At 39.1% G+C, this 24,669-nt stretch overlaps 1 protein-coding gene across 3 annotated transcripts; it reads right to left on the minus strand.

Annotated features, from left to right (window-relative positions):
• Positions 1-61: 61 nt before the first annotated feature.
• C5H9orf85 (chromosome 5 C9orf85 homolog) lies at positions 62-24,659 on the minus strand. Of its 3 annotated transcripts, none has more exons than XM_074954074.1 (5): positions 24,506-24,640; positions 23,571-23,657; positions 8,775-8,881; positions 4,326-4,439; positions 62-3,619 (listed from the first exon to the last, which is right to left on the minus strand). In XM_074954074.1, the coding sequence occupies exons 2-5, from the start codon at positions 23,583-23,585 to the stop codon at positions 3,427-3,429; spliced, it is 429 nt and encodes a 142-aa protein (XP_074810175.1). In that variant the 5' UTR covers positions 23,586-23,657; positions 24,506-24,640; the 3' UTR covers positions 62-3,426. The 3 variants fall into 3 exon arrangements, with proteins under 3 accessions (XP_074810175.1, XP_074810176.1, XP_074810174.1); XM_074954075.1 differs by having other exon boundaries at positions 24,531-24,556; XM_074954073.1 differs by lacking the exon at positions 23,571-23,657 and having other exon boundaries at positions 24,506-24,659.
• Positions 24,660-24,669: the final 10 nt, after the last annotated feature.

Below are 24,669 nucleotides of genomic sequence, written 5' to 3' on the forward strand. Positions count from 1 at the left end.
AATACCTCATATTTTACTGTCCTAGATGCTTAAGATTTTTTTCTCCTGCTATAAGATATGTAAAGTAAATGGGAGTTAATTGCATGTTTTGACATGACTACGATCTCCAGATTTTCAAATGCAACACACACACTACAGAATATCCTCTTAAAGACAACTTTATGTAGCTGCGTTTAAAAACATGTTTTTTTATTGCAGACAAATTAACTACAGGGCATCTTCATAACTCCAGCAGCTGGAGTTATGAAGTCAGAGTGTATGATTAATTCTCACACTACTTTATCCAAACCTGATGCTAACCATCAAATGAGCCTGGCTCCTGAACTCAGCACAACTCAGGATCAGGCCCCAAGTGATCTTTTGCATGAGGCAATCAGTCTTGTGATTGTTAGCAGTGGTGCTTGTGCAAAGTGCAATAAAAAAATTGTCCAGCATCAAAGTATTTCCTCTGTGGTCAAGGCAAAGTTTAAACCCCCGTACATATCTATATAAAACCATCGAGAAACAGTATATGCATATTTGCAGGAATACTAGGTAAGACAGGAACTATCTTAGTGGAACAGACCAGACATTCATCTAGTCTTGTATTCTGAGTGGCTAGTATCAGACTTTAAAACCAGAAATGATAGCCTAGTCTCTCCTCCTGCACAACACAGGCCATAGGAGTTTCCTGCTTCAAGTTCAATAGGTATGATTCAGGTAAGCGCATCTTCAACAGTCTTGATTTTAAGAATTCTTTGTGATGGAGAATCCATCACAACCCTTTGCAAGTTGCTGCAATGGTTAATTACCCTTACTGTTAAAATTCTGCACCTTATTTCCAGTCTAAAATTTGTCTGTCTAGCTTCAACTTCCAGCCCCTGGACTATATTATCTCTGATAGTTTGAAGACCCTTCATCAAAATTCTGTTCACTCTATAAGTACCTTTATAGGGATCTTAGCAAACAGTTATGGGAATGACAAGCTAAATAGACTCAAGGAGCTCACTCATGAGAAAGCATATCTTCCAATCCTTTAATCATTCTCCTGGCTTTTCTTTGAATCCTCTCTCTCTTTTTTGCATGAGATTACAAGAACTATTTCCCACAAACCCATGTTGATTGACATTAATTATATTACCCTTCTTTAACAGTGCCACATGAGCCATTCCATTATTTTGCCTGGGACTGTCAGACTTGTGTTATGAAAGAGCACCTATTTTACCTTCTCCAAATCCCTTGTCATTTTTGCACTGGGATATCTATCATCCCCTAATCCTTTCAACCTCTCCTTGCATGGAAGTCTTTTTATGCCTCTCCCAACTTTTCTCCTTTTCCATGCAATTCTCCTACTTTCCTCAAAACATTTTTTTGGAATCCAGTGTGGAGTTCCATGTATAACAAAAAAGCTCCTCTCCTTCTCCAATTTAATTATTACAAGTTTTGCAATTAGTTTCTGCATCAAAACTGGGTAAGAACTACAATAACCTACTCCTTACCAACACCCCACACTATATGCTTTAGTGTCCAGTATCCTGTCTTCTGACTCCAGCACAGGTATGGAGGGACTATCTACTTTCTGTTTATAGAGCCAACTAAAATACCTGCTTTTACTCTGTCTTCTCATTTCTGCCCCCCCCTCCTGACCCCCCCACCAGAAGGTGTCATGGCCACATTGACTAGCTCAGCAGAAGTTACTATCCAATGCAGTAAGTCTCACTTCCCTACTGAGGAGGACAATGCAGTCTCCAAAGCACTCGGAGCTTTTAAAAGCATTTCCCTCTTTATACTACTACTTCCTCTTACTTGTGCTTAAATGCAAATTTAAACTATTGTTTAAACAGAATCTTCAAGTTAGGGAAGAGAACCTTCTACAAGGCTGGGAAATGTTTCCATACAATATAATGTGGTTGGCCACACAGAATAGGTTGGTTCTGAATGCTGCTGCTCTTTATTCCTCATTTTTTGCCCTTTCTACGCTCAACGCTCCTTGGCAGCCTGCATGCAATTTCTTTTACAATTTAGATTCGATGGCAATTGCTTGGATAAAAAAATCCATGGTATAGCAGTTCCCACCTACTGGAAGCCAGCCCTTATTGCCTTACGTGGGCTAAAAAAAACCGCACACGCTTTGGGCTCCACCTCCTAACTTTCCAAGTGGGGTGTGAGGAAGTTCAATCTCTGGCTCACTGCTACTATAATCGGACAGGGCATCTGGGATGGCACTTTGTTTGGTAGGTCAGTTGTGTACACTGAGCAAGGTCCCTTAGATTTGGGCAATTCTATAATGAGCCATATGTGGTTAATTTAAATGCTCTCTAGTGTAAAAATTTTGGTTAATACTTTGTCCCTTCTGGCCTCGGAATCTATTGCCATAGCAGATGAAACACTTGCTAATTCCAGCAGTATTTCAGGGTGCAAAGCACACAACCAAGAGGTGCTACTGAATTCAAGTAATAAAAGGGTTATTCTAGTCCAATAAATTTAGTTAAGCATTCCCCATTAAGATGTTCTAGTCCATATTTTATAGTTATTTCTCCATAATGTAGAAAACTGATTTGCTTTAATTTCAGAAAGGCTGTTCCTACAAAAACACATGCGTGAACTAGACTAGAGTTCAAACCTGGTAATAGTGCAGCTGAAAAATAAATGCAGTTATATGTGACTGTCACTAGAGGACACTATTTATTTCTCAAATCATAACGCAAACTGAATTAGAAATACAGCTCAAAGGAAAAATCAGTTGTGTGAAACTATACACTAACCAAAAACAATAGGCCTGTGGTCTTTACACACCGAGAATCTTCTAAAGATACAAACTTGTCACTTAACATTATAAATGTTAATGACATGACTTCAGTTGAAGTACTATTGCTTATGAGAGGTACCCTAGCAGCATACAGATCCTCTATTTACACACAAGAGATGAGCAGCAAGTGTGGGGGTCGTGGTAGTACTCCACAGAACCCTGTTCTGGAGCATATTAACATGACTAAAAAAGTAGCTTAGTCTCTAGACTCATTCATTAGCACTATTTTTGACAGTTTACCTTTCCTTCCTGTGCTAGGGCCATTTGTCCATAATACTTTGGCCTGAGATCTGTAACTCACTTTGCACAAACAACAGAATAGTCACCACATGACAGACATTTCCGATCAGGATGATTTTTAAAACCAGTGACCTGGAAGTGGAAAGGCTCCATAACTCGCTGTATACCAGAAATTGACATAATTTTTTCTTGCGGAATCCCACTCTTGCATAAAGATTTGTGATAAAATTCAAATATAAAATGGAACATTTATATTAGCAGTGTGTCAAGCACTCAAATGTCAGACTGAACTGTCCTAGTGGAAATACTAGGTAGGTATCACTTTGACTTTTTTCTTAAGTTGTACGGTCTCCTGACTAGAACTTTAGTCTTTCATATAAGATTCTACAGGAACAGTTTCAGACTTCTGTCCTTTCAAACTTCATATTTTTAAAATGTTCCTCGAGCATGTCAGGATTCTTATCATCCATGCCATCTAAGTCAATATCAAAATCCAGTTCATCACTTTCCTCTGACTCATCTCTTCTACTGAGCGTTCTTTGGCAATTTCCAGTAGTCTCATTCTCAGTCTTCTCTGGTCCTTTACTGATCCTAAAAGGAAACACAGAAGTCTTATTTGACAGACCTTCAGGATCTAATTATTAAACTGGGAGTGGAGCAGGGGGAACTTTTGGTTTTGTGGTTTTAATAAAAATAAAACCACTCTATTGGTGAGGGGGAGGGGAGACGACGAGAGATCTATCCATCTATCTTCTATCTATCTAATCAACTGTTTCTGGCCATAAGCCACATACCAGCAAATTAATACATGATGCTCAGTAAAGGGAAACTGCTGGCCCGAGCAATAAAAACACTAAATAGCATAGTTGCTATGCTCTCTATCAACCCTTCTTTGGTTTCTTTTTTCTGCTTACTGTAATACTGAATAATCAGATGACAAATTAAATTCAAACAGTAAATTAGCTTGTGCATATTTTATGGTAATTAACTTTAGTCCATTTTAGAGGGCTTAGTTCCAAAGTAGATGCAATTACCCTTTGCAACTTAAAATAAAGTCTTATTGGGTCTGATCTCATTCCCACTAAAGACAATGGGAGTTTCACCCCTGATTTCTGTAGGACTGAGGTTGCTGTCTTCTACTGAATCCTGTCCCGATTACCTAAAGCGCATACTAACATAAGGAAATGTGCCCTGAAATACACCAGAACGATGAAAATTTCCAAACCTATTTTGTTAAAAGAATGCATGAGATACAACCAGCGCAGGTATGTAATCAAACTTTCTGAGAAGTACTTACGGAACTACAATTTCTTCTTTCTTTCCACATTTAGCGCACACTTCTAATTCACAAGCACAGGATCTGCAAATAATATGGTAAGAATCCTTTACAGTCTTTTGGAGGCACTTCACGCTATTAAGAAGGAAAACAATATTAGAATGATTGGCTAGTTAGCAAATTGGAATGTTCAATTAATTCTTAAAACTTTCCAATAACAAGTCTAATTGTTTCAGAGACCCCAAAGTGGGAGAAGACTACTTTCCGTAATAATAAAGTCCTAAGTATATGCCAATCTCATATGTAGTAATAAAGAAATATGTTAACTAATTGACTGTACTATCATATTTCTCTAACTTTTTAAATGTCAGTTTTGGAAAATTAAAACAAAAGAATTTTTTAATTATCAAAATGATAGAACACAGATCTCTGTAGCCACTTATTTGAGCAGGCTGTTTGGTTCACTAACGCTGTCTGTTGCTTTAAAAGCTGTGCAACTTTTCTTATTTCTCTGGCTCAGACAAGATTAGTCCACGCAGAATATAGTACTAAGTCACATGTGCAATTTATAAATGCAAACTACAAATGCAGAGAGAACATTATATACCTTTTGAATTTCTCAATGGACAAAAGAGGAGTCCAAACCCACAAGAAGCAGTGTACTACTCCAAACATTTAGAGGCTTTGGTTGCTACTGTCAAAATAAAAATGATAGAGGACCCCTGGCCTGAAGGTTTGAATGACTCAAACGTTCATGATGTATCAAACGTCTTCTCTTTGGACAAAAACAGAGGAGATATTCTGATGTAATGTAGTCAGGCCCAAAACACCACCCTGAAAGCCAGCCCTTCTCAGCACTTGAAGGATTCAAGCATACCGCTTCTTTCACAGGGGATCTGGCAGAGGAAGCCAAAGAGGCTGGATACCAAGTCATCAGATACTCCTCCAGGTCTTGGAAGGACCAGGTAGGCTAGTAATTAACATCTTGTTGGGGCAAGAGGACTACTTTTTTTTTTTTTTAAACCACAACTTTCATTCAGTCTGTTGCGCTAGTTTCAAAGATTGAGGAAAGCAAGAGCAAACAGTTCAACCAAAGCTAAAAACACGACTAAGCAAAAACAACAATTTTAACTTAAACACCAATAGTCTTTCCTGAAAGACTAGTACTATTATCAACCTGAGGAAAGGCTGGTGAAAAGAGGAATTGAGGGAATGGTCAGAAGTGGACACTAGAGCACAGGTTTGGTGCCTGGATGCTAAAGATCTTTGCCCTACACTCATAGGAGCCCTGAGAATAAAGTCTAGGCTTTCAGACCCAGGGCCCATGGACTTTAATCCCACTAACCCTGGGCTTACATTGCAGGGCACCAGATCTCATGGAGCTTGAATGTATAGTACCACAGGATAAACTGCTCTAAAAATCTTCTGTGGTAATGTCCTAGAAGAGGATATGAAAAGCTCAGCCTGTAGCAGCAAGGTTTCTAGGTGTACACTCACCCAGACCCTGCAAAGTTTCCAGCCAAAGACATGTCATTCATGCAAAAAGGTTCAAGGAGAACGAAGTACTTAACCTATACACTCTTACAATGTTCAGTACTATCTGGTTTCTACCACAACTCCCTCCCTTGGGCTCCACTCTTTGTCTCGCCTTACTCTAGACTACACTGTGCTTCAAAGATAGTGATTCATGGATGTCCAACTCCTCAGGACATTGAAGTGCACAGGTATCATGGTAGGATAAATCTCCAAGAATTTATAAGACATTCATGTACTGTCACTGAGCGCTTTCGTTTCAGGAACTAGCATGATTAATGTTTTGAATTTAAATTAAAACTTGAAAGTTTTTCATGAAAATGTCCAAGCTGTCTATTTAACTTTAAAATGAAAGTGGATTCTATAGCACTGAATATTCACTTTCAAAGTGAAAATTTAAAATTAAACTACCACTGAAGCCAGGAAAGCCATAAGAAAGCTTTGGGACCTAATAATGTGATCCAAGTGTCAAGAGCAGCCACTACTGGTATACCTTTAGGCTTGCAGGGGGGAGCTGCTCTCACTGACTACAAAGCAAGTAGAAGGCCAACTACAATAGTCTTCACTGAATCCTAAACTGGCTCTTCAGAGCATCCCTACCCCTGATGAGGGCAGCAGTGGGATATGTCCACTACTTGCCTTCCATTCAGATTTATCAGTAGCCAGACTTAGACAGAAGGTGCAACAGGCTTTTCTCTTTTGGCCATGAGGCCTGCCTACCCCATCCCTGTTAAAGGAGCTCAATTTTTCTAGGATTGTTCCTTCTGGAACTAGCCACAGAATTAAGTCACAAGATTTATTTTCAAGATTTTTTTTTTAAAAGACTTTTGTCATTGCACAAACTCTCAACATCTTCAGCCCATTATGCTTTCTGTTGTGGATGGAGGTCACTCACTGACTACGTGTTCTCCCTCAGTTAGCCTGGTCCCCTTGTTAAGGGATTTTAGAGGGATTAGGGATAAAAGCATGGCAGGCTAGAGCCTTGTAGGAAGCTCTCAGTATTGCCTACCAGGCTGCTGGGCTCAGCCAACAGCACCCCAAACAGACCATACTCTAAACTGCAAGCAAACACACAAATGTTTGTGGAAACATTTTCTTTGGTTTCCATTTGCATGGTTTCCAAATTATAGTAGAAACTCTGTTACGAACAGCTTGGGAATGGAGGTTGTTCATAACTCTGAACAAAACCATATGGTTTTTTCAAAAGTTTACAACTGAATATCGACTTAATACAGTAAAAGTAAAGTTAAAAACAGAATGTCAGTTTGCCTTCAAGTTTGTTTGCTTTCCCAAATTGATCAAACCTCCCACACACCCTTAGTAACGCATGAAGTACCCCTTGTTACTATGAAGCAATTGATATTTTTTCACTCCGGTTTTAGTACTTGGAGCTCTAGGAGGAGGCTATAATAATTCTGAAATCCACAAGTAACATCCACAAAAAATTAAATGGTACAAGCTGCCAAAATCTGCAATGAAGCAACTTCAGCAGACACATGGGAACTGCAAAAATCAGCACAAGTGTGTATTTCAACAGCTTAAGTTTAGAACCGTGTACACCAGTGTATAATTGTATGAAGTGGTTTCAACTGAAGATGCTAATCTCCAGCTGAGACTGGGCTAAATCTGAATTTTTCATAATTTTTTCATAACTGGTTTTCTAAATACTAATCGCTATTTAAATTTAGAGTTGAGTTTATACTGTTGTTGCAAAGTATATATACACAAGGTTCCAAACATTTCAGGGGTTGATCCTGAAAGGCCCAATAGGCAATAATTTCTATCAAAAGTATCACCTCATGCTCCTTTCTGCCTTTGAAACATTCTTACTTCTCCCCTGCCTCCCAGTTACTGTAATCTTAAATGTTCCCCCATAACAACACACACCAGTGCAACTCCACCAAAAATATTCTTAAAACATTCCTTTTTCTTTTAATCTGTTTAATGTGACCTGCACATCAGTAAGCATTCTATTAGCTAAAATTATATATTTTGGCCTGATCCTGCAATTAGATCTACATAGGCTGAGCTCTGCACCCTCTCAGAGCTTCAGTGACATACATTTATAAGGAGCAGTTTGTAATAGTGGCAGCCTTTATTTGTATATGTTGAGAATAAGGAAGATCTGATAAATGCCAGAACCATCTATTCTATCTCAGCTACTGAAGAGAATTTTGGAAAATAAAGTTGATTTAATGGTCTTCCATCTCCATGAATGACTACAAAGATCTACTAGTGAAAACAGTTTGTCACCTGCATAGAGGCCATTCGTATACATTCCTATGAAACAACACTTTATTTTAAAGCCTGATTACAAACAAAAGTTCTGTCTGCATTAAAAAAGTGGAATTAAGCCCTAAAAGGGTTTCTTTAGGCCCCTGTCCAATAGCTGTCAGATGCCTATTCATTTGGTGGTACTGAATGAGGTTCGATAGGGTCCAAGATAGAAAAAATAAATTCATCTGGTTAAAAATTCCATCCCTTCCCCCCCCCCCAGTTTATCTTGTGTACTGGAAAAATAGAGATGTTTCCCTGTCCCTGACTGACTTTGCAATCTTGGGACAATCACTTATGTTTCTGTGCCTCAGGTTTTGTCTATTTAGAGGATTAGGATAATTAGGTCCCTCACAAGCACTATGATGCGTAAGGCTGTTTAGGTATTTTAATGAAAGGTGCTATATATGTAGATTTAAAAAAAAGACACCCAATGGTTTGCATTTTTAAGAGAACGCTTTTTAAAATTATTTTTAAAAAGTAAAAACAACATTGTAAGCTTTCCTAGAACTTCGGACTACTGAATTTAGAGCTCAATACAATAGGAATTATAGCTCTTCTACACATGAAAATGAAATTTCCAAAAATGGTAATACCCCCCCCCCCCCCCCAAGAGGTGTACAAATTATACAGTGATTAGCTGTGAAGTAATTGTTGACTCACCATTTCTTCGGTTTTGACAGTGGTTTGTATTTGCTGAATTTTACACGCCACTCCAAGACCTCCTTACAGTGCTGACACACTCCATCATGAAGCTTTGCATTAATTTTCTAAAAAAAAAAAAGTTGTGCTTGAAGTGTCGTCTTTTATAAACCAACCAATTAGCAACTATTCATCAGTTTAGTTTAAAAAAAAAAAAAGCCTCTTATGAAGTAATTCCACCCATCATCTTTTGATATCCTGCAGCTACAGTACTGGGGGAAGATGTATTCTAATGGCAGTGCAAGAACAAGGAGTTCATCTATTTACCTGTTCTTATGTTAGTAATAAAGAGACTGAACACTTCCAAGCATTCCTAAAAATCAGTAAAGGTAAATGTTGCCAGAGTACTTCCATTCAGAGTAAAATGCATGTGTTTGGTACAGAAATAGAATTTGAGAGACCAGCTTTGCTCACTGAAGACCATTACAAGTTTAATACCTATAATTTACACTATATTAGGCTTTAGCAATGATAATGTGTATTAAGTGGGTAGCCTCAAACTTTTTTCTAAAAGCACAGAGGAAATGGAAGTGCGACATACCATCAGGAGGACACAATGTCTTCCATATTATGAACTTCATTCCTATAAAAAGTTCCTTCTGCTTTCCTTCCATATTTAATTTCATTTTTAAGAAGGAATGAATCAGTTGAACTAGAGAAGTGTTTCCATGATAAGGAAAAGCTTAGTATAGGTACATGTTGCAAAAGAAAGTTGTCCTATTCACTGAATTAGGTGAGAATACAGTACACATGTAACATCACTAGTTGCCCTAGAAAATAATTATCCAGGGCATAGGAAACCTTGGCTTCCTTAAACAGCTCCCCTTTCTTAGACTGAATCAGGCACATTCTTTATATTCTTTCCTTCACCTTGGACTGTCAATGACATTAATTCTCGTAATGACATCGATCCACTAAGAACTGAACTGAGAAATCAAATCTGTTAATATTTTTAAATGGAGAGACTGAATAATGGGTATTACACAGAAGTATGCTACTTATTTCTTGTTCATGAGTAGTTTCATTATAGAAGCCAGTCTCCATGAAAGACTGACCACAGATTTTCTTATCTTTTATGTTCAATAAAGTGTCAATACTATTTCTAAACACAAGAGTAAGATATCATGTTTGAAATATTTGAGTGGATAATTATATTAGCCATGAATGCTACAAGCTATATATAGTGCAGTATGGCTAAAATGAAGAAAACAATGAAAAATTTAAGGTTTTTTTTCAGAATACTGGACACTTATGCTTTTGAATAGTTTTCATATGTTTGCTGTAAGCAGCTTCAAAAGGAGACAATGGCAACCATTTAAATGACAATTGCTACATTAAATTATATTAAACTGGAAATAATGGCAACAAAGTCAATTGACTATTGAACCACCTCTAAATATTACAGTTCAGAAGCATCTACTCATGATGGAACAGAAGAGCACACCAGCAGTCTCCCCAGTGGAGCTATGGAACAGTATCTCTAGCCTGGGCTCCTTTCTTTGTACCTGCTTCTATTTCATAGAGCACACTAGCAGAGCTTAGAGCAGAGTTCTCACTCTTCACAGCCTCCGCCAACAGAGTGAAAAGGATCCTATTGTTGTTTCTACTGTGATAGTGCCAAGAAGCCCCAGACCCACTGTGTGCCCCCGCCCCACCAAAACTGCCCTACTTTAGACAGGGCGTGTAAATGACTGTTCTCTCACATAAATGTATATCATGCCAAAAACGTGAGGTTATAGAAAGCGGTATGCTATGTTGAAGAATTTCTTGCAATAGTAGTAGTTCATAAAGCAATTCAGATGTAGTAATTGTTCCCCAATCTCCCTGTGACCTCTGCCTATTTTAAGGTTTTGGGGTTGTCTTGTTTTGGGGTTTTTAAGGTAAAAATTGGGTACTTCAGGGTCTCTATGATCCAAGATATTACCATTATAAAATGGAAAGATGGGCATAAGTGACAGACTTATACAATTTAGCCTCTTGGTTTCATCCCAGTAGTCACAAGGTATACATGCCTTTTCTCCATTTATGTTAATTCACAACACTAGCTGTGTATGCACATGTAATGATTTTTAAAATGAGGTAGGCCTAGAGTAGCTGTCCTGGTAATAGGCACAATATAAAATAAATAGCTATTAAGTTCCATTATATTAGCTATAGTGCCTGTCATCAGAATAGCTACTCTAGGACTACACAATTTAACATTTTGTATACTTCTTCTTTCAAACCACCAACAAATTCTACATTTTAATATTACGATATCAAGCACTCAAAAGATTGCAAATGCCCTAATTAAGATTGCCTGTGCATATTATATGCATTTTGATTCAGTCCTTAAATGACATTTTTATCCCATCGGACCTGCTGCCCCATTCAGTGAATGGATAGTTATTCAACTCCCCACCCCCTTAAATCCTTCATATAAAATGTGTGGCCCCTGGGTAGGTCTTAATGTATGCCATCCACACCTTATGCTTAATACAAAGTCTTTAATTTCCTCATTGAAGTTTTCTGTGGCAGTCCCACATAGTAGCTGAGTGCATCACAAAAAGTAATTAATTCATCTTCACAACACCCCACTGGTAAGTAACTGGGATTATTCTTTTTATAGCTGGGGAACTGAGGCAGAGTAAGGCAAAAGTAGTCAAGAGTCCACTGTTTTGGTGGGGGGGGGGGGGTGTCTAATTTGAAGACGGCAATGGGCTGATTTTTTTTTTCCAGCATAATTAACATTTTTATAGCACTCTAATATGTTCAAAGCCAGACTCCAGCTATGATTGTGAGAACTCACCACTTCTGTATATCTGTCCCCAGATGTCTCAAGGTGACCCAGAAAGTGAGTAACATACAATTCGTGGCCAACTGAAAAGTTCAGTTTAAATGATTTGCCAAGCATCCTAAAGGAACTCTGTGATAGACTCAGGGATAAAATCCAATGCTCCAGGGCAACATTTAACTGCCTTAAGCATGAGACTATCCTTTTCTGACATTTCACTACCTCATTCTCATATCTTTCAACTTCTGCAACATGACATGGTTCTTACAGACAACTGCCTCCTTTACTACACAATTCTGCTTCAATCCAAAAGCACGGTCCATCCTGCGCACTGAGCAAGGCAAGGGTTCTGTGGAAAAACAGTATCCTGTAATTAGTATGGTTGCCAACGCTCCAGGATTGTCCTGGAGTCTCCAGGAATTGAAGATTAATCTTCAATTAAAGATTATCATGTGATGAAACCTCCAGGAATATGTGCAACCAAAATTGGCAACCCTAGTAACTAGATATTATGTATCATAATGCATATGCACAAGGTGGGACTGAAGTAAGGTTGCACAACTTGTAATGAGTCACCTTACCTGTGGGGTTAAAATATTAAATATGTAGAGTAAGTTGTGTATTCTAACACTCATCATTTAATCTTCCATACCTACCTACTTAAGATAGATGTCCTTGTTAAGAGTGCAAAGTAGTAGTTTGCTTAGTATAGGTTGTTCGATCTTTTAATAAGCCTCAGGATGAGTGCATGTCCATTTTACCTACTCTATCGTCAAACTTTCAGGAATACCAACTCTAAGTTCTCTGACCTCCTTAGCCATTTTTATTCTACCAGAATACAAGAAGCTTAACTTCCTTCCTACCTGCTTTAAGCCCAATCAATTTACTTAGTAGTTTTGAATATTTTTGCAAATATTCTACACTATAACAACCCCTACCTCTTTAGTAACAATTTTTCCCACAGTCCTGCAAACAAGTTGAGAAATAAGACCCAGACAGCTATTTCCCTTTAGTCTTCCATTGCAACTGACCAACTGGAGAGTACTCCCCCACGCCCAAAATCAATTCTATTACTATTCATATCTCCTCCTGATGGGTACAATTCTTGGCTCCCCCACACATCACAGATGTGACCTAGAGGCCCTACCCTTGCCTTCATCTCCTCCTCCTTTTGCCTGAGGCCTTATTTACTTTGGGAAATTTGTATACATGGTGATTGTTTTGGACTGAGGTAGCTCCACCAGCAGTAAAAGTAATCTAAACAAATGTAGATAAGAAGCTAATGTTTTTAGTCACCATGAAATCTAATCCATTGTTTTCCTTGGCCTCAGGCTGCCCCAGACACAAACTTTGAACCATGATATCTAACTATTCACTCAAGTCTTCAGTGCTGATTCCCTCCTAGAATTGCTACCTCTAAACTTCTTAAAAGGGGACTTGGAGTGATGGCAATGCCTCTTCCTCTACTTTTCAAAAATTTTTTTTTTAAAAGAAACTTTTCTGTGCCAAGTCCAAAAATCCTTGGCTTCCCAGACCATGCTCCCCCTACCACCTCAAAACAAAAAAACCTCTCTGAACTGGATTTTAACATGCTCCAAAACAGGACTTAAAGGGACTGGAGCCACTCCAACTCCACCCTGGAAGCTGTAAGTTTCTTACATCTTCACAGACTGGAGGTTACTTTGATCCTTGCAGGCCCAAGTGGTGAACTTCAGGCGGACTGAACATCTGGTGAGTAAATGCTCCTCACCAATGCATCAAAGGCATTATGTATAGTAGCCTTACAGACATTTGTCTCACATGAAGGGCAGTTCTTAAACTCGGTCTTTCCCCCAGGATCTGCCATTACAGCTGAAAAAAATATCATGGAGTTAGAAGGGATTGTTCCTATGCAAATGAGAAACACTTAAATACTACAGGTTTTAATTATAATTATGCAAATAACTACTGCAGCATAAAATGATTGGAGAATGGACACATCTAAGCAATTCATCTAATTGTCATGTTTGGATTAACTAAAGCTTTTCAGGCCTGATCCTGCTCAACTTAAATCAACATCCATTTCACCATTCTCTTCAATGGAACTGCAACTAACCCTTATTTTCTTAACATGGAATATATTTGTATTTAAGTATCTATTATATACAATGGCTTTTTAAATTTCTGAAAAGCAGTTTATCTATCTTCATTCTACAATTAGCTTTCCACCTTAGTACAGTAAACATAAAAACTTGGTCTCAAAATATAGTGGGTTTTTATTCTAAACTAATTATATTAGTGGTGCAGGCAGCGCCACTTTTATAGTCAAGTTTGTCCGAAACTTCACATTATAAGACCTAGCTTTCAGATGCTTCCAACTTTGCCAAACAAACTGATAAGTCTGTTTTCCATGCTGAGTGTCTGCCTAAGGCAGAATGTTTTGGAAAAGTTTCAACTAAGAGTTTAGCCATTTCTAAGATTAGGGAAAAACAATATTGTTCAGTCCATGTTTTTTTTTTATTTACAACCATTTCATTGAGAAGCTGTAGTGCCTTCATGCTTTGGAGCATGTACACAAAATTTGGCAGAGCATTTTAGTATCATTAACCATTTTTAGTATGTTATGGAGGTACAACGCTACACTTCTGAGTTGAAGGAAGCTCATTATTGTTAAGCAGTGTACTTTTAAAAAAGGAATCAGCCTCTCTTACAGATACTTCACTAATTTCCAATAATACGCTGTGACTGGTACTGGAAAAAAACATTTATTACTGGAGTGATGACAAAGATCAGCTCAGCAATGTGTAATGTACTTGGAATGCAAAAGGCCATACCCAAGAGAATTGCAATGCATGTAATAATGCTGAAGAACACATACTTTTCCAAGTACTAGTTGGAAATAATTCACAGTTGATGGATAAATACCTGTTTGTGAAGCTATGAGAAACCCTGAGTTCATTTTAATGGAGACATAAAGCACTGAACACTATAATTACCAAACAAAAGAATGATGCTCATTTCCTTTTGGTAGCAGGTTTCCTGTATTAGCTCTGCTAGTGCAGAAACCAACTGGCATACAGCAATGAAAGCAATCAGCATATTGTATATATTTTTTTCAATTCTGAAGTACACTTAGTTTTATACAAGTAACACAGACGTACCAGTTAAAGATAAACTCTTCCCCCATCCCTCCACTTCCTTAGTGGGTGCCCAGCCCTGCCCATATTAGTCATAGTTTAACTTTTCCTTTTTACACTGAAACTCCAAAGTTCACCTTAAGTTAAGATCAGGTGACTGGCTCACATGACAAAAAAGCTATGCCTCATATGCCCAATCTTCTGCATTTCCAGCAACATATGCTTGAATAATATGAAACTACAGAGCTCCCATCTGAGGTCCTCTCCCACAGAGACATGCACTGAGTAGTACCAGTGATTTTTATTTAAAATGAACAGTACACATGAGAAACTTTAATAAAGGGTAATATAAATTTAATGCAATTGAATTTTGTTTTGCAGCAAATCACTTTACAATTTGAAGAACTAGTCCAATTTCTTAATAGCTAAAGTATCATTAACATTTGTCTAATTACCTCATCTTCACTGGCATAATTAATATTTAGTTATATTTGAAGATTCCTTTTTCTTTTGGATTTAAGATTGGCATTCAACATGCGTGTGATTTTTCTGACATTTGATACTCCATTCAAAGCTTTTACAAAAAAAAAAAACTCAGGAAAACTGACCACTGTTAATAACCATTAACAATTTTCAAATATTTTTAGTCAACTTATGATAAAATACTATGGAAATAAATGCATGATACCTAAACAAGAAAGTAATTTTATCACCTTGGGTCCCTAAAACACAATACCACTTTTTTTTTTTTTTTTGGAATAGAGCAGATTTAAAGAGTATAAGTAGTTTGGAATAGGGGCAGGAAAACGTTTTCAACAGACTGAGCAGTGCAAGTGGAAACCCCTACCAGACCTACAGTGAACCACATGAATAAAGAGAAGAGACCTGTATTATAAAACCAAAGTGAGCCCACAGATGTGTAGCTGGATTTGCAGTCCATGAAAGGGAGAAGCAATCCAAAGCTTTGAAAATCAAAAGGGCAATTTCTGTATCGGATTTGAAATGGAAGAGAATAGCAGCTTGCCTGTGCTTGTAAGTCTGTCTGTCCCCTGTCCTCTGATGCTTGCCAGCATCTCCTATGCCATTCCAACCTGTTGTGTTTGTGCAGCAGACAAAGTGAAATGTAGTAATCCGTAAGAGGGCTGGGTTGAGTGGAACCACAAGAGAGCTAAACTTGTGGGAGCAGTTGCCAGCTACTGTATGTGTTATTTATAGGACTTCTGGCTTTCGAGGTTTGTTAGTTTCACTTTTGGGGGGTTGGTTTTTTTTAGCAATTTTGAAGTTTTCTGTAGATGCCCAAAAATCAGAGGGTTTTGGAACTTATGTACTGTATTGAGTAACGTCTTCGTAATATTCTCTTGTGTGCTTTAACATTACTGCTGTTTCAAACAGCACTATGTTGAAGTGCATTTGGGAATCTTTACTTTGCAGCAACAGGAGCTACAGAGACTAACTAATATTCAACACATTTAGTGTGCTTTAGAAATCACATCTCTGTAGTCCACGTTGTGACTCTACACATCACTTGCATCTGAGGGCTTGTCTACACATAACCATTTCCAGTGTTTATTGGATAAAAACCCTCCATACAAACAAAAAATTGGTGTTTATCAGCTACAACCAAAAGTCAGAAGCCCTAGTTTACAGTCAATGTTTAAGAATTTTAACCAGCCAAAAATTACCACATTGTCAAGTGTAGGGTTTTTTGGAGTTTTTATTATTATTTAAACACATCTAGACTGCAATATGGGGATATTTTTAGTTTTTTCTATTTAGGGGACTTTTTTTTAGCTAAAAACATAATCCAGGTGAAGACCTAAGTGATACTGCTAAAAACAAAAAATTCTAGAGCCATGCTAGAACTGTGACCTTGCTGTCAACTGAGGGCATCTGACCACTGCACCATGAAGCCTCAGACTCACGTTGGCCTTCATCAATGCGCAGAAGCAGTGAGCATGGAATGACTTCTTCCATTTTCAATTGTTTAACTCAGTTATTCTATTAAAACAGGGGGTTGAATGCAATTCAAATTTGTGTACTATGTTTATTGATCAACAAAGGCAGGAGTGAACGTTGTTCGGTACTTTACAAGCTCCACTGGCTGCCTATAAGATTATTAATGGACTACAACTCCCAATGGCTTCATACACATTCATGAACCAGAAAGACAGGTTGTGGTGTCCCTGCGAGTATAGCTAACTGGTCCGTGTCAGTTTCTCAGAGCAGGAAACATTTGCAATGTAGTAGTCACCAGCTAAAGAACGCTCTGGCAGAGGTGATTAGACTGATTACACCCATAAGTGTGTTCAAACCCAAACAAAACAATCTTTTGATAAGGCCTTCCCCCACTAGTAGTATTGACTCAATGTGGAAATTATGAAGGGCAGGGGAGAAGAAACATCAAGAGGAGGAGCAAGAATAGATTAATACAGGCACATCTCTTTGGAAAAAGTGTGGAGACAATGAAATTATAGCCCTCTTTGGGGTACACTCCCTATTTTATTAGTTATAGCAAGTAGATATTCTGGGGATACCCTTTTAAACTTTAGAATGAAGAGCAACTTCCTTAAAGAGTAGAACTGAAAGTTGTTGGGGGCAGGCATTCTTGAAGTGCACTACAAAATGCTAATCTGAGATTGGGTGCAGTAGCAAGGAACAAATTGTCAGTGTGCATTAATCTCAGGTAGCTGTTTGACGTGTCAGGTATGGGCTCTGAGAGGTAATGTACTCATTGCTATGCAAAATTCAGTTTAACCTTTTGTTTTTACATCTGGCAGTGGTTCCCATGATACATAACAGAAGTAGATATAATCACAACTGAGACCACAACCTATTCCCAAGCCATTCTCTCCTATGCCACTATAAACAATGACTTCAAACTAACATCCTCTACTAAAACTCACAAAAGGCAAACTAACAGCCCTACCCTTCATAATTAAAATATGAGACAGCTATAAATAAAGATACACACTAAAATTTCACTACAGAATCTGCAGACTCAGGATAAAAAGTCAGTCCACAACAACAAAAAATTGCACAGCAGTGACAAACTCTCAATATGTAATCAAAGAATGTGAATGTGTAACACTGAGTAAGAACTGTAGTATTTATGTAGCATATAAGTGGCAGAGTCTCACAGTACATTTGCTAGCCATAACTAAAGTACTTTGTAGTATAAAACAGCAGCAGCTTTCCTTTCATACACACTTGGATATTAAATGTTGATAGCAATATAAACTTACACCACATCAGTAACAAGATTAATTCAAGAAATCTGTCCAAGTGTAAACGGATCCCATGTCAATTTAAGGTACTAGTAACAGAAAATAAAGGACACCAAATCAGATCACATCTATTGAGAGCACAATTATAAAATGACAGGCAAGATTTGCGTCCTGATCCTGCAACTGGATGAATGCAGGCAAACTTCTGGTCCCACTGGCAGATACCCAGTTGAAGGGGTGGGGTTTTATTTAGCACCCAATGGAAAATATATATGTATTATACTAAAGAGAGAGGAGTTTATAGGTAGGAAAATAATACCCTATTGATTGAAAAGATGAATATTGAATCTTTAAACGTTTAAATGATGGATTTTCATGCTACTAAAACACCTCAAATAAACAGACCAGTTTTCTGTGAGTTCGGTTTGATATGGTTACTTTTTGAGAGTGGCTAAAGGTTTAGTTAATAACTGGCCTATGAAAATACCTGAGTATTTGGGGGAGATTTACTAGAAGATGCATAGAATCTAAATAATTTTCAAATAAATCTGACAAACTGGGTCTGCCTGTTAATCTCTTATCAGATCTCAAGTGATTCAACCTTCAGCCACCTCATTTGCCATTTCAGGAATCGGGTTGGCTTTCCTGACAGCAGTCCTGCTGGTTTGTGAATGATAAGGGTCGCTGTCTCCAGAACAATAACTTCCCCCAGTATTTCTCTATTTTCCTTGCTTACTACTTCTCATTCCGTTCCCCACTGCCACACTTCCTACCCAAGGACAAATGGCCTTAAACGGCTAATGCCAATAGCACTATTTTTCACAAACGTATCCTAAAATATATTGTCTAACATCTGCAAGTTTTATGGAAAAACTTGTAAGTACATATTAAATGAACACTACATTCACACAAACTCCGATAAAGTCAAATGTGTTTCTAGAAATGGTGACCTCAGTAATATTCATGTCATCAATATTAAGTCATCTAGCTACAAATACATGTAGTACACTTATTAACTCAGCTCATAAAATCTCTATCAAGCTAGCATTAAGGTATTTAAAGGAAAGATACAATATTTCAAAAGGTCCTAGCAATGTTTGCATGAGGTGGTCTAATTTTGTGTGACTGATATAATTCTGTGCTTCATATATTGTAACCTTGGAACCACACCAGTAGAATACTGTTTGCATAGATGCAATGTCAACTCCAGAGATGAACCACCTGGCCATCCAAAAAAAAAAAACCCGTAAAATTGTGTATGTTGAAGACCTTTCCTAATCCTATCTTGCAAACAAAAAAAAAAAATATTATACTAATTCCAGAATATAAATACAAAGCAATTCACAAAGAAAGGTTCTGACCTTATATTTCAAAATATCAAATACACAACTATACAATGCAGGGCAGTTGCATTTGGGGTTCTCATTAGGCACTTTAGCTCAAACTGTGAGGTCCCAAATGAACTATATTTGCTTATCTAATCCGATTAGATAGTCTTAACACCTAAATTCCCTCTAAACTGCGCAGCAGGCTATCAAGGGCTGCACAGGTGGGGAGAGGTGCCTCTCCCCCATCCCCAGGGTAGCCTCCACCCCAAACTCCCAGCCCCACCCCAGAGCCCACACCCCCAGCCGGAACCCTCAGGCCCCGCATCCTAATTCTCTGCTCCAGAGCCCTCACCCCCCACTCCACAACCCTCTGCCCCAGCCCTGAGCCCCCTCCCACACTCTGAACCCCTCGGCCCCACCCCCCATCACCTCCATATTGGTGCACATAACAAAATTCATTCCACACACAGATGTAAAAAGTTAGAGGGAACATTGTGACACAGTGGCAAACTCCACTTGGTGTATTGATATTGCCTCATTTCTACCCACAGTGAAATATCCTTACATAGCTTGATGCAGTTCTCAAGGTCTTCCTGATAGTTATTGGTTGCATTTCATGTAATTAGGACTGCACCATAAAAAATAAAGGTCAGTGTAGACTTCAATGCAACTAGAACCAAAATATTTATTTTTCTTCAAATTTGTCTTGAGTGCCCATCCTGAATATCTAGATATTTGTACTATTATTTAATAATCATGCTAACCTAAGGATAAATATCCAAACAAGCAATTTACTTGCTGTGACAGGCTGTACCCTTAATTTCATCCTTTTTTACAAGACTCTGATAAATGTTGTACAAAGTATGCCTTATGAGGTATCATCTGAAAATTCAGAATCTACTGAATATTATTGCCCTGGTAAAATGTGTGGCAACACTGTATGTAAAGTTATGAAATTCCACTGTATAAGACATGTTCCAAGCCTAGGAAAACCGCTTCAAACCAGTTCCCCAGAGACAAAAGGCTAGCTAGCACCTCAGTCAGGTGTCGTCATAATCAAGTGAACTATCACCTGATTAAGAAGCCATTCTTTAGTAGGAAAAAGAATATGGGTGGGTGTGGGGCATATCACTCATCTAAAGTTACACAGCAAAACTCTTCCTTCATATACATTTACATGTTACATTGCAGTTACTGTACATTGCATAACATGTTTTGGGTTTAGGTTGGTCACTTTGTAGAAACCAATACTTGGACAGCATGGTCTATCCTGTCTCTGCTTGACTTACTCTTTACTTCATTTTACATTCCAGGCTTTTGTTATCCAGTCCGGTGTCGTCATAATCAAGTGGACTATCACCTGATTAAGAGGCCATTCTTTGGTAGGAAAAACGAGTGTGAGCGAGAAATTTACATGTTGGCAAAGTAACAGCTGGAAGTTCCCATCTCAGACTTGCTGTCACCTGAACCTCGCTGGAGATGAGTCTCAAAGAATCATCAGATGCATCCGATGAAGTGAGCTGTAGCTCACAAAAGCTTATGCTCAAATAAATTTGTTAGTCTCTAAGGTGCCACAAGTACCCCTTTGCTTTTTGCGGATACAGACTAACACAGCTGCTACTCTGAAAAGAATCATCAGTATACTTAAATTTTCAGAAAGCTTTTGACAAGGTCCCTCACCAAAGGCTCTTAAGCAAAGTAAGCTGTCATGAGATAAGACTGGTAATTGGTTAAAAGACAGGACACAAAGGGTAGGAATAAATGGTCAGTTTTCAGTATGGAGAGAGGTAAATAGTGGTGTCCCCCAGGGGTCTGTAGTGGAACCAGTCCTATTCAATATATTCATAAACGATCTGGACAAAGGGGTAAACAGGGAGGTGGCAAAATTTTCAGATACAAAACTACTTAAGAAAGTTGGCACTGCAAAGAGCTACAAAAGGATCTCTCAAAACTGGATGACTGGGCAACAAAATGGCAGATGAAATTCAATGTTGATAAATCCAAAGTAATGAACATTGGAAAACATTATCCCAACTATACATATAAAATGATGGGGTCTAAATCAATTACCACTCAAGAAAGAGAACTGGAGTCATTGTGGACAGTTCTCGGAAAATATCCACTCAATATGCAGCAGCAGTCAAAAAAGTGAACAGAATTTTGGGACTCATTAAGAAAGGGATAGATAAGACAGAAAATATCATATTGCCTCTATATAAATCCATGGTATGCCCACTTCTTGAATACTGTGTGCAGATGTGGTCGCCCCATCTCAAAAAAGATATACTGGAATTGGAAAAGGTTCAGAAAAGGACAACAAAAATTAATAGGGGTATGGAACGCCTGCCATATGAGGAGAGATTAATTAATTGGGGCCTATGTCACTAAAACAAAGGAAGGTGAAGCAAGAAATGATTAACAGAACATTAATCAGATCTGAAAAATGTGCTTTATTCAGAAGACTTAAGCAATTCTAGAGCCTATACATTATTGCAATACGTGAATGTTCTATAATAATAGGCTAAATGTACGTGAATAAGGAGCAGCTCAGAGGTTGTATGGGTCAGGAATATGAATCCAATTTCTTTTTTTAAAAGTTTTTGGAAAGAATGAGTCTTTGTTCATGGGATTTTGGTGACAAGGGTAACTTACCTGCCACTTTAATAAAATATAGTTTAATTTTAGAAAACATTAAAAAGATGTTTGACATACATTCAAATACAATTTTCCTAACGATCCTAGAACTGTGTTTAGTGCAGAACTCCTTGAAGTCTAGCTCTCTAGAACTTTTGGTGTCCTAGACAAACTGGAAAATGTACACCCAACTCCTGCAGTGACACCACCCCCACCCCCGCTCCTAACAATCATCATAGAACTGTTGGATGCCCCAGAAAAGTCACCTGTACTGCCTGCAGAGCTTTCCCTACAACCTACTATACCTAACACCTCGTATTAATTTAATTATCTCCCTTTTCTTATTTCCTTTCCAAAATCCATTCATTTAAGTAGGCTTAGAGATATTGACAAGAAATATAAATCCTTTGTTCTTAATGCCACCAGAAATTAGTAATGATTTTTTTTTTTACAACTCTATATTAATTAACTTCAGTTTAGAGCAGTGGTTCTCAAACTTATTTGATCATCTCCCCTCCCCTTTGTGTCTGTAGTTATTTACACCCCTCTCCTCACAAAAGTACCACCACCCAGATCTGAAAGCAGAGCAGAGAGCAGCAGCTGCTGGCTGGGCACCCAGCTCTGAAGGCAGCGCCATGCTAGCAGCAGCATCGAAGTAAGGGTGGCAATGTGAAGAGTCAATATCACTTTTCACAACAAACTTAGCACTCTATTGCCATCCTTATTTCTCTGCTGCTGCTGCTACCCTAGGAGCTAACAGTTGGAGATACACTACCTCCAGGTGAGGGATTGATGGGGCGGGGAAGGAAAACCTGAGGCCGGGCTGCCTCCCAGTGAGGGAATGGGAGAGGGAGGAGAGCCTGAGGTGGCTCTAGCTGTCCCCTTTATCCCTGTCTCCCAGGTGCGCACAGACTTTCTGCACAAGCCCCAACCACCTGGGGCTGACAGCCAGAGCTGTTTTGTTTTGTTTTGTTTTTTAAGAAAAAAAGATAGCATACAGTTTCGCCTCTCTTGGGAGGTCCACCCCATAGTTTGAGAACTGCTGGTTTAGAGAAAGAGATTAAAGTAGCCAGTTTTGTTTTTGAGCCAGCATATTTTGGTTGTGATGCACTGGCACAAACAAGTTTAATAACAGTCAAGACCAGAATTCAGATTGTTGATTCTCACTCCATGCATTATCCAGAAGATCAACATCATCATCAAAATAAACAGTCCTAATTAAGGTGCTCAGTGCTGCACAACTCAAAAATTACTACAAACAACTGAAATGTTACATGTGTATATAACCAGTAACTACAAAAAATCATAAGGAAACAATTTTTATATAAATGTCAGTGAAATTAGTTGAGTATTTAAATATTTATCGCAGGGTGGTGAACTAGAGCTATGTGAAACTGTCAGGTTACAATGATCAGGGTCCATCTGAATGTTTGATTCAGTGTTCTGTCACAGAGGTGTACACACATGTATGCATCCGATGAAGTGAGCTGTAGCTCACGAAAGCTTATGCTCAAATAAATTGGTTAGTCTCTAAGGTGCCACAAGTACTCCTTTTCTTTTTGCGAATACAGACTAACACGGCTGTTACTCTGACACATGTACATGAGGTTTTGTTTTGAATTAATCCTAAAACTGAAAGTAAATCCCAAACAAAAAGTTTGTCAGTTCAGCATTAATCAAACCTGTGACTCTTGCATGGTATTATGCGACTTAAGTAGGCCAGAGCCGCTCACAAAGTTCAGAAATCATTCAAAGACTTTGGTCTGCATCTGTAACAAACAAGTAAATGATCTAATGGCAAAGTTTCCCATCTGTAAAATGGGGATATTTATCTAGCTTCCAGAGGTGGTGTTAATAAATTAAGGTGTATGTTTCTAAAGTGCTGAGACCTTGAGCTATAACAGTATTATTATACAAACCCTACATTTTTGGCCTAAGCTAGGCTGACACAGGGTCCCTTTACATTCGAGTTTAGGCAGGTTGACACTGAGCCAACACGCTGAGAACTGAAGGCCAAAAGCAGCTGAAGCGGAGACCAGGAGCTATCCCCTCCCCTATTAGCGGGCTGGAGAGAGCGTTCAGCCCCATGCCTGGTTTTTAATGATGCCAGTTGAAGTTATTAGTCATTCCAGCTTGTCAAGCAGCTGCCCATAATCCTAACCTGCCTTGTACAAACAACGCGCCACCTCCCCGGCCCCCAACCCACAGTTATCAGCTATGGGGTCCCCAGCCGCCCCCCACCCACTCCCCAGCCGCCCAGCACAAAAAAGCGCTTCCCCGATCGCCCGTGCTCGGGTTAGAGGTTTAACTGCTGTTTATCGCACGTTAACGACGATTGCTCAGCACGGTCCAGTGGACGGGCACGTGACGGGCTTGCCGCAGCACCTCACGTGCACCCCTGCTCAAGTTCCCCATTTCCGCCCCGCCCGACACCGGGGCGCGCCTCATCCCGCCGCCGGGCCCGTTCGCCAGCTCCCGCAGGGGCTGGCTCTGCAGACGGCCTGGGGTCACGGAGGCCCTAAGTCCGGCTGCTCGCAGCACTTCAGCGCTCTGCCGTGGGAAGCCCTCGGCGCAGGGGCCCTAGCAGCGCCTCCCCCTCGGCCCAGCCGCTCCGTACCTTGCGCTGGGCGCTTGTGTCATACTTGTCATTTTTGAAGACTCGCGAGTTCTGATGTCTCTGGGGCCGCGAGCGGGCCACGTTCCCCCTCTGGGAACTCATCCTCCCGCACCTGGGGCCACCGCTGCCGCACGTGGCTCCCTGGCCCGCCCCCCGACCCGGAA

The sequence above is a fragment of the Natator depressus genome, chromosome 5, assembly GCF_965152275.1.
Source record: "Natator depressus isolate rNatDep1 chromosome 5, rNatDep2.hap1, whole genome shotgun sequence".
Lineage (NCBI taxonomy): Eukaryota > Metazoa > Chordata > Testudines > Cheloniidae > Natator > Natator depressus.

Coding starts and splice junctions, on each gene's coding strand:
- C5H9orf85 (XM_074954073.1), bottom strand. CDS start 24,607: ATGAGTTCCCAGAGGGGGAACGTGGCCCGCTCGCGGCCCCAGAGACAT. Junction 8,882..24,505: donor ACACAAGCGCCCAGCGCAAG/GTACGGAGCGGC, acceptor TTTTTTTTTTAG/AAAATTAATGCAAAGCTTCA. Junction 3,620..4,325: donor AAAGAAGAAATTGTAGTTCC/GTAAGTACTTCT, acceptor GTTTCCTTTTAG/GATCAGTAAAGGACCAGAGA.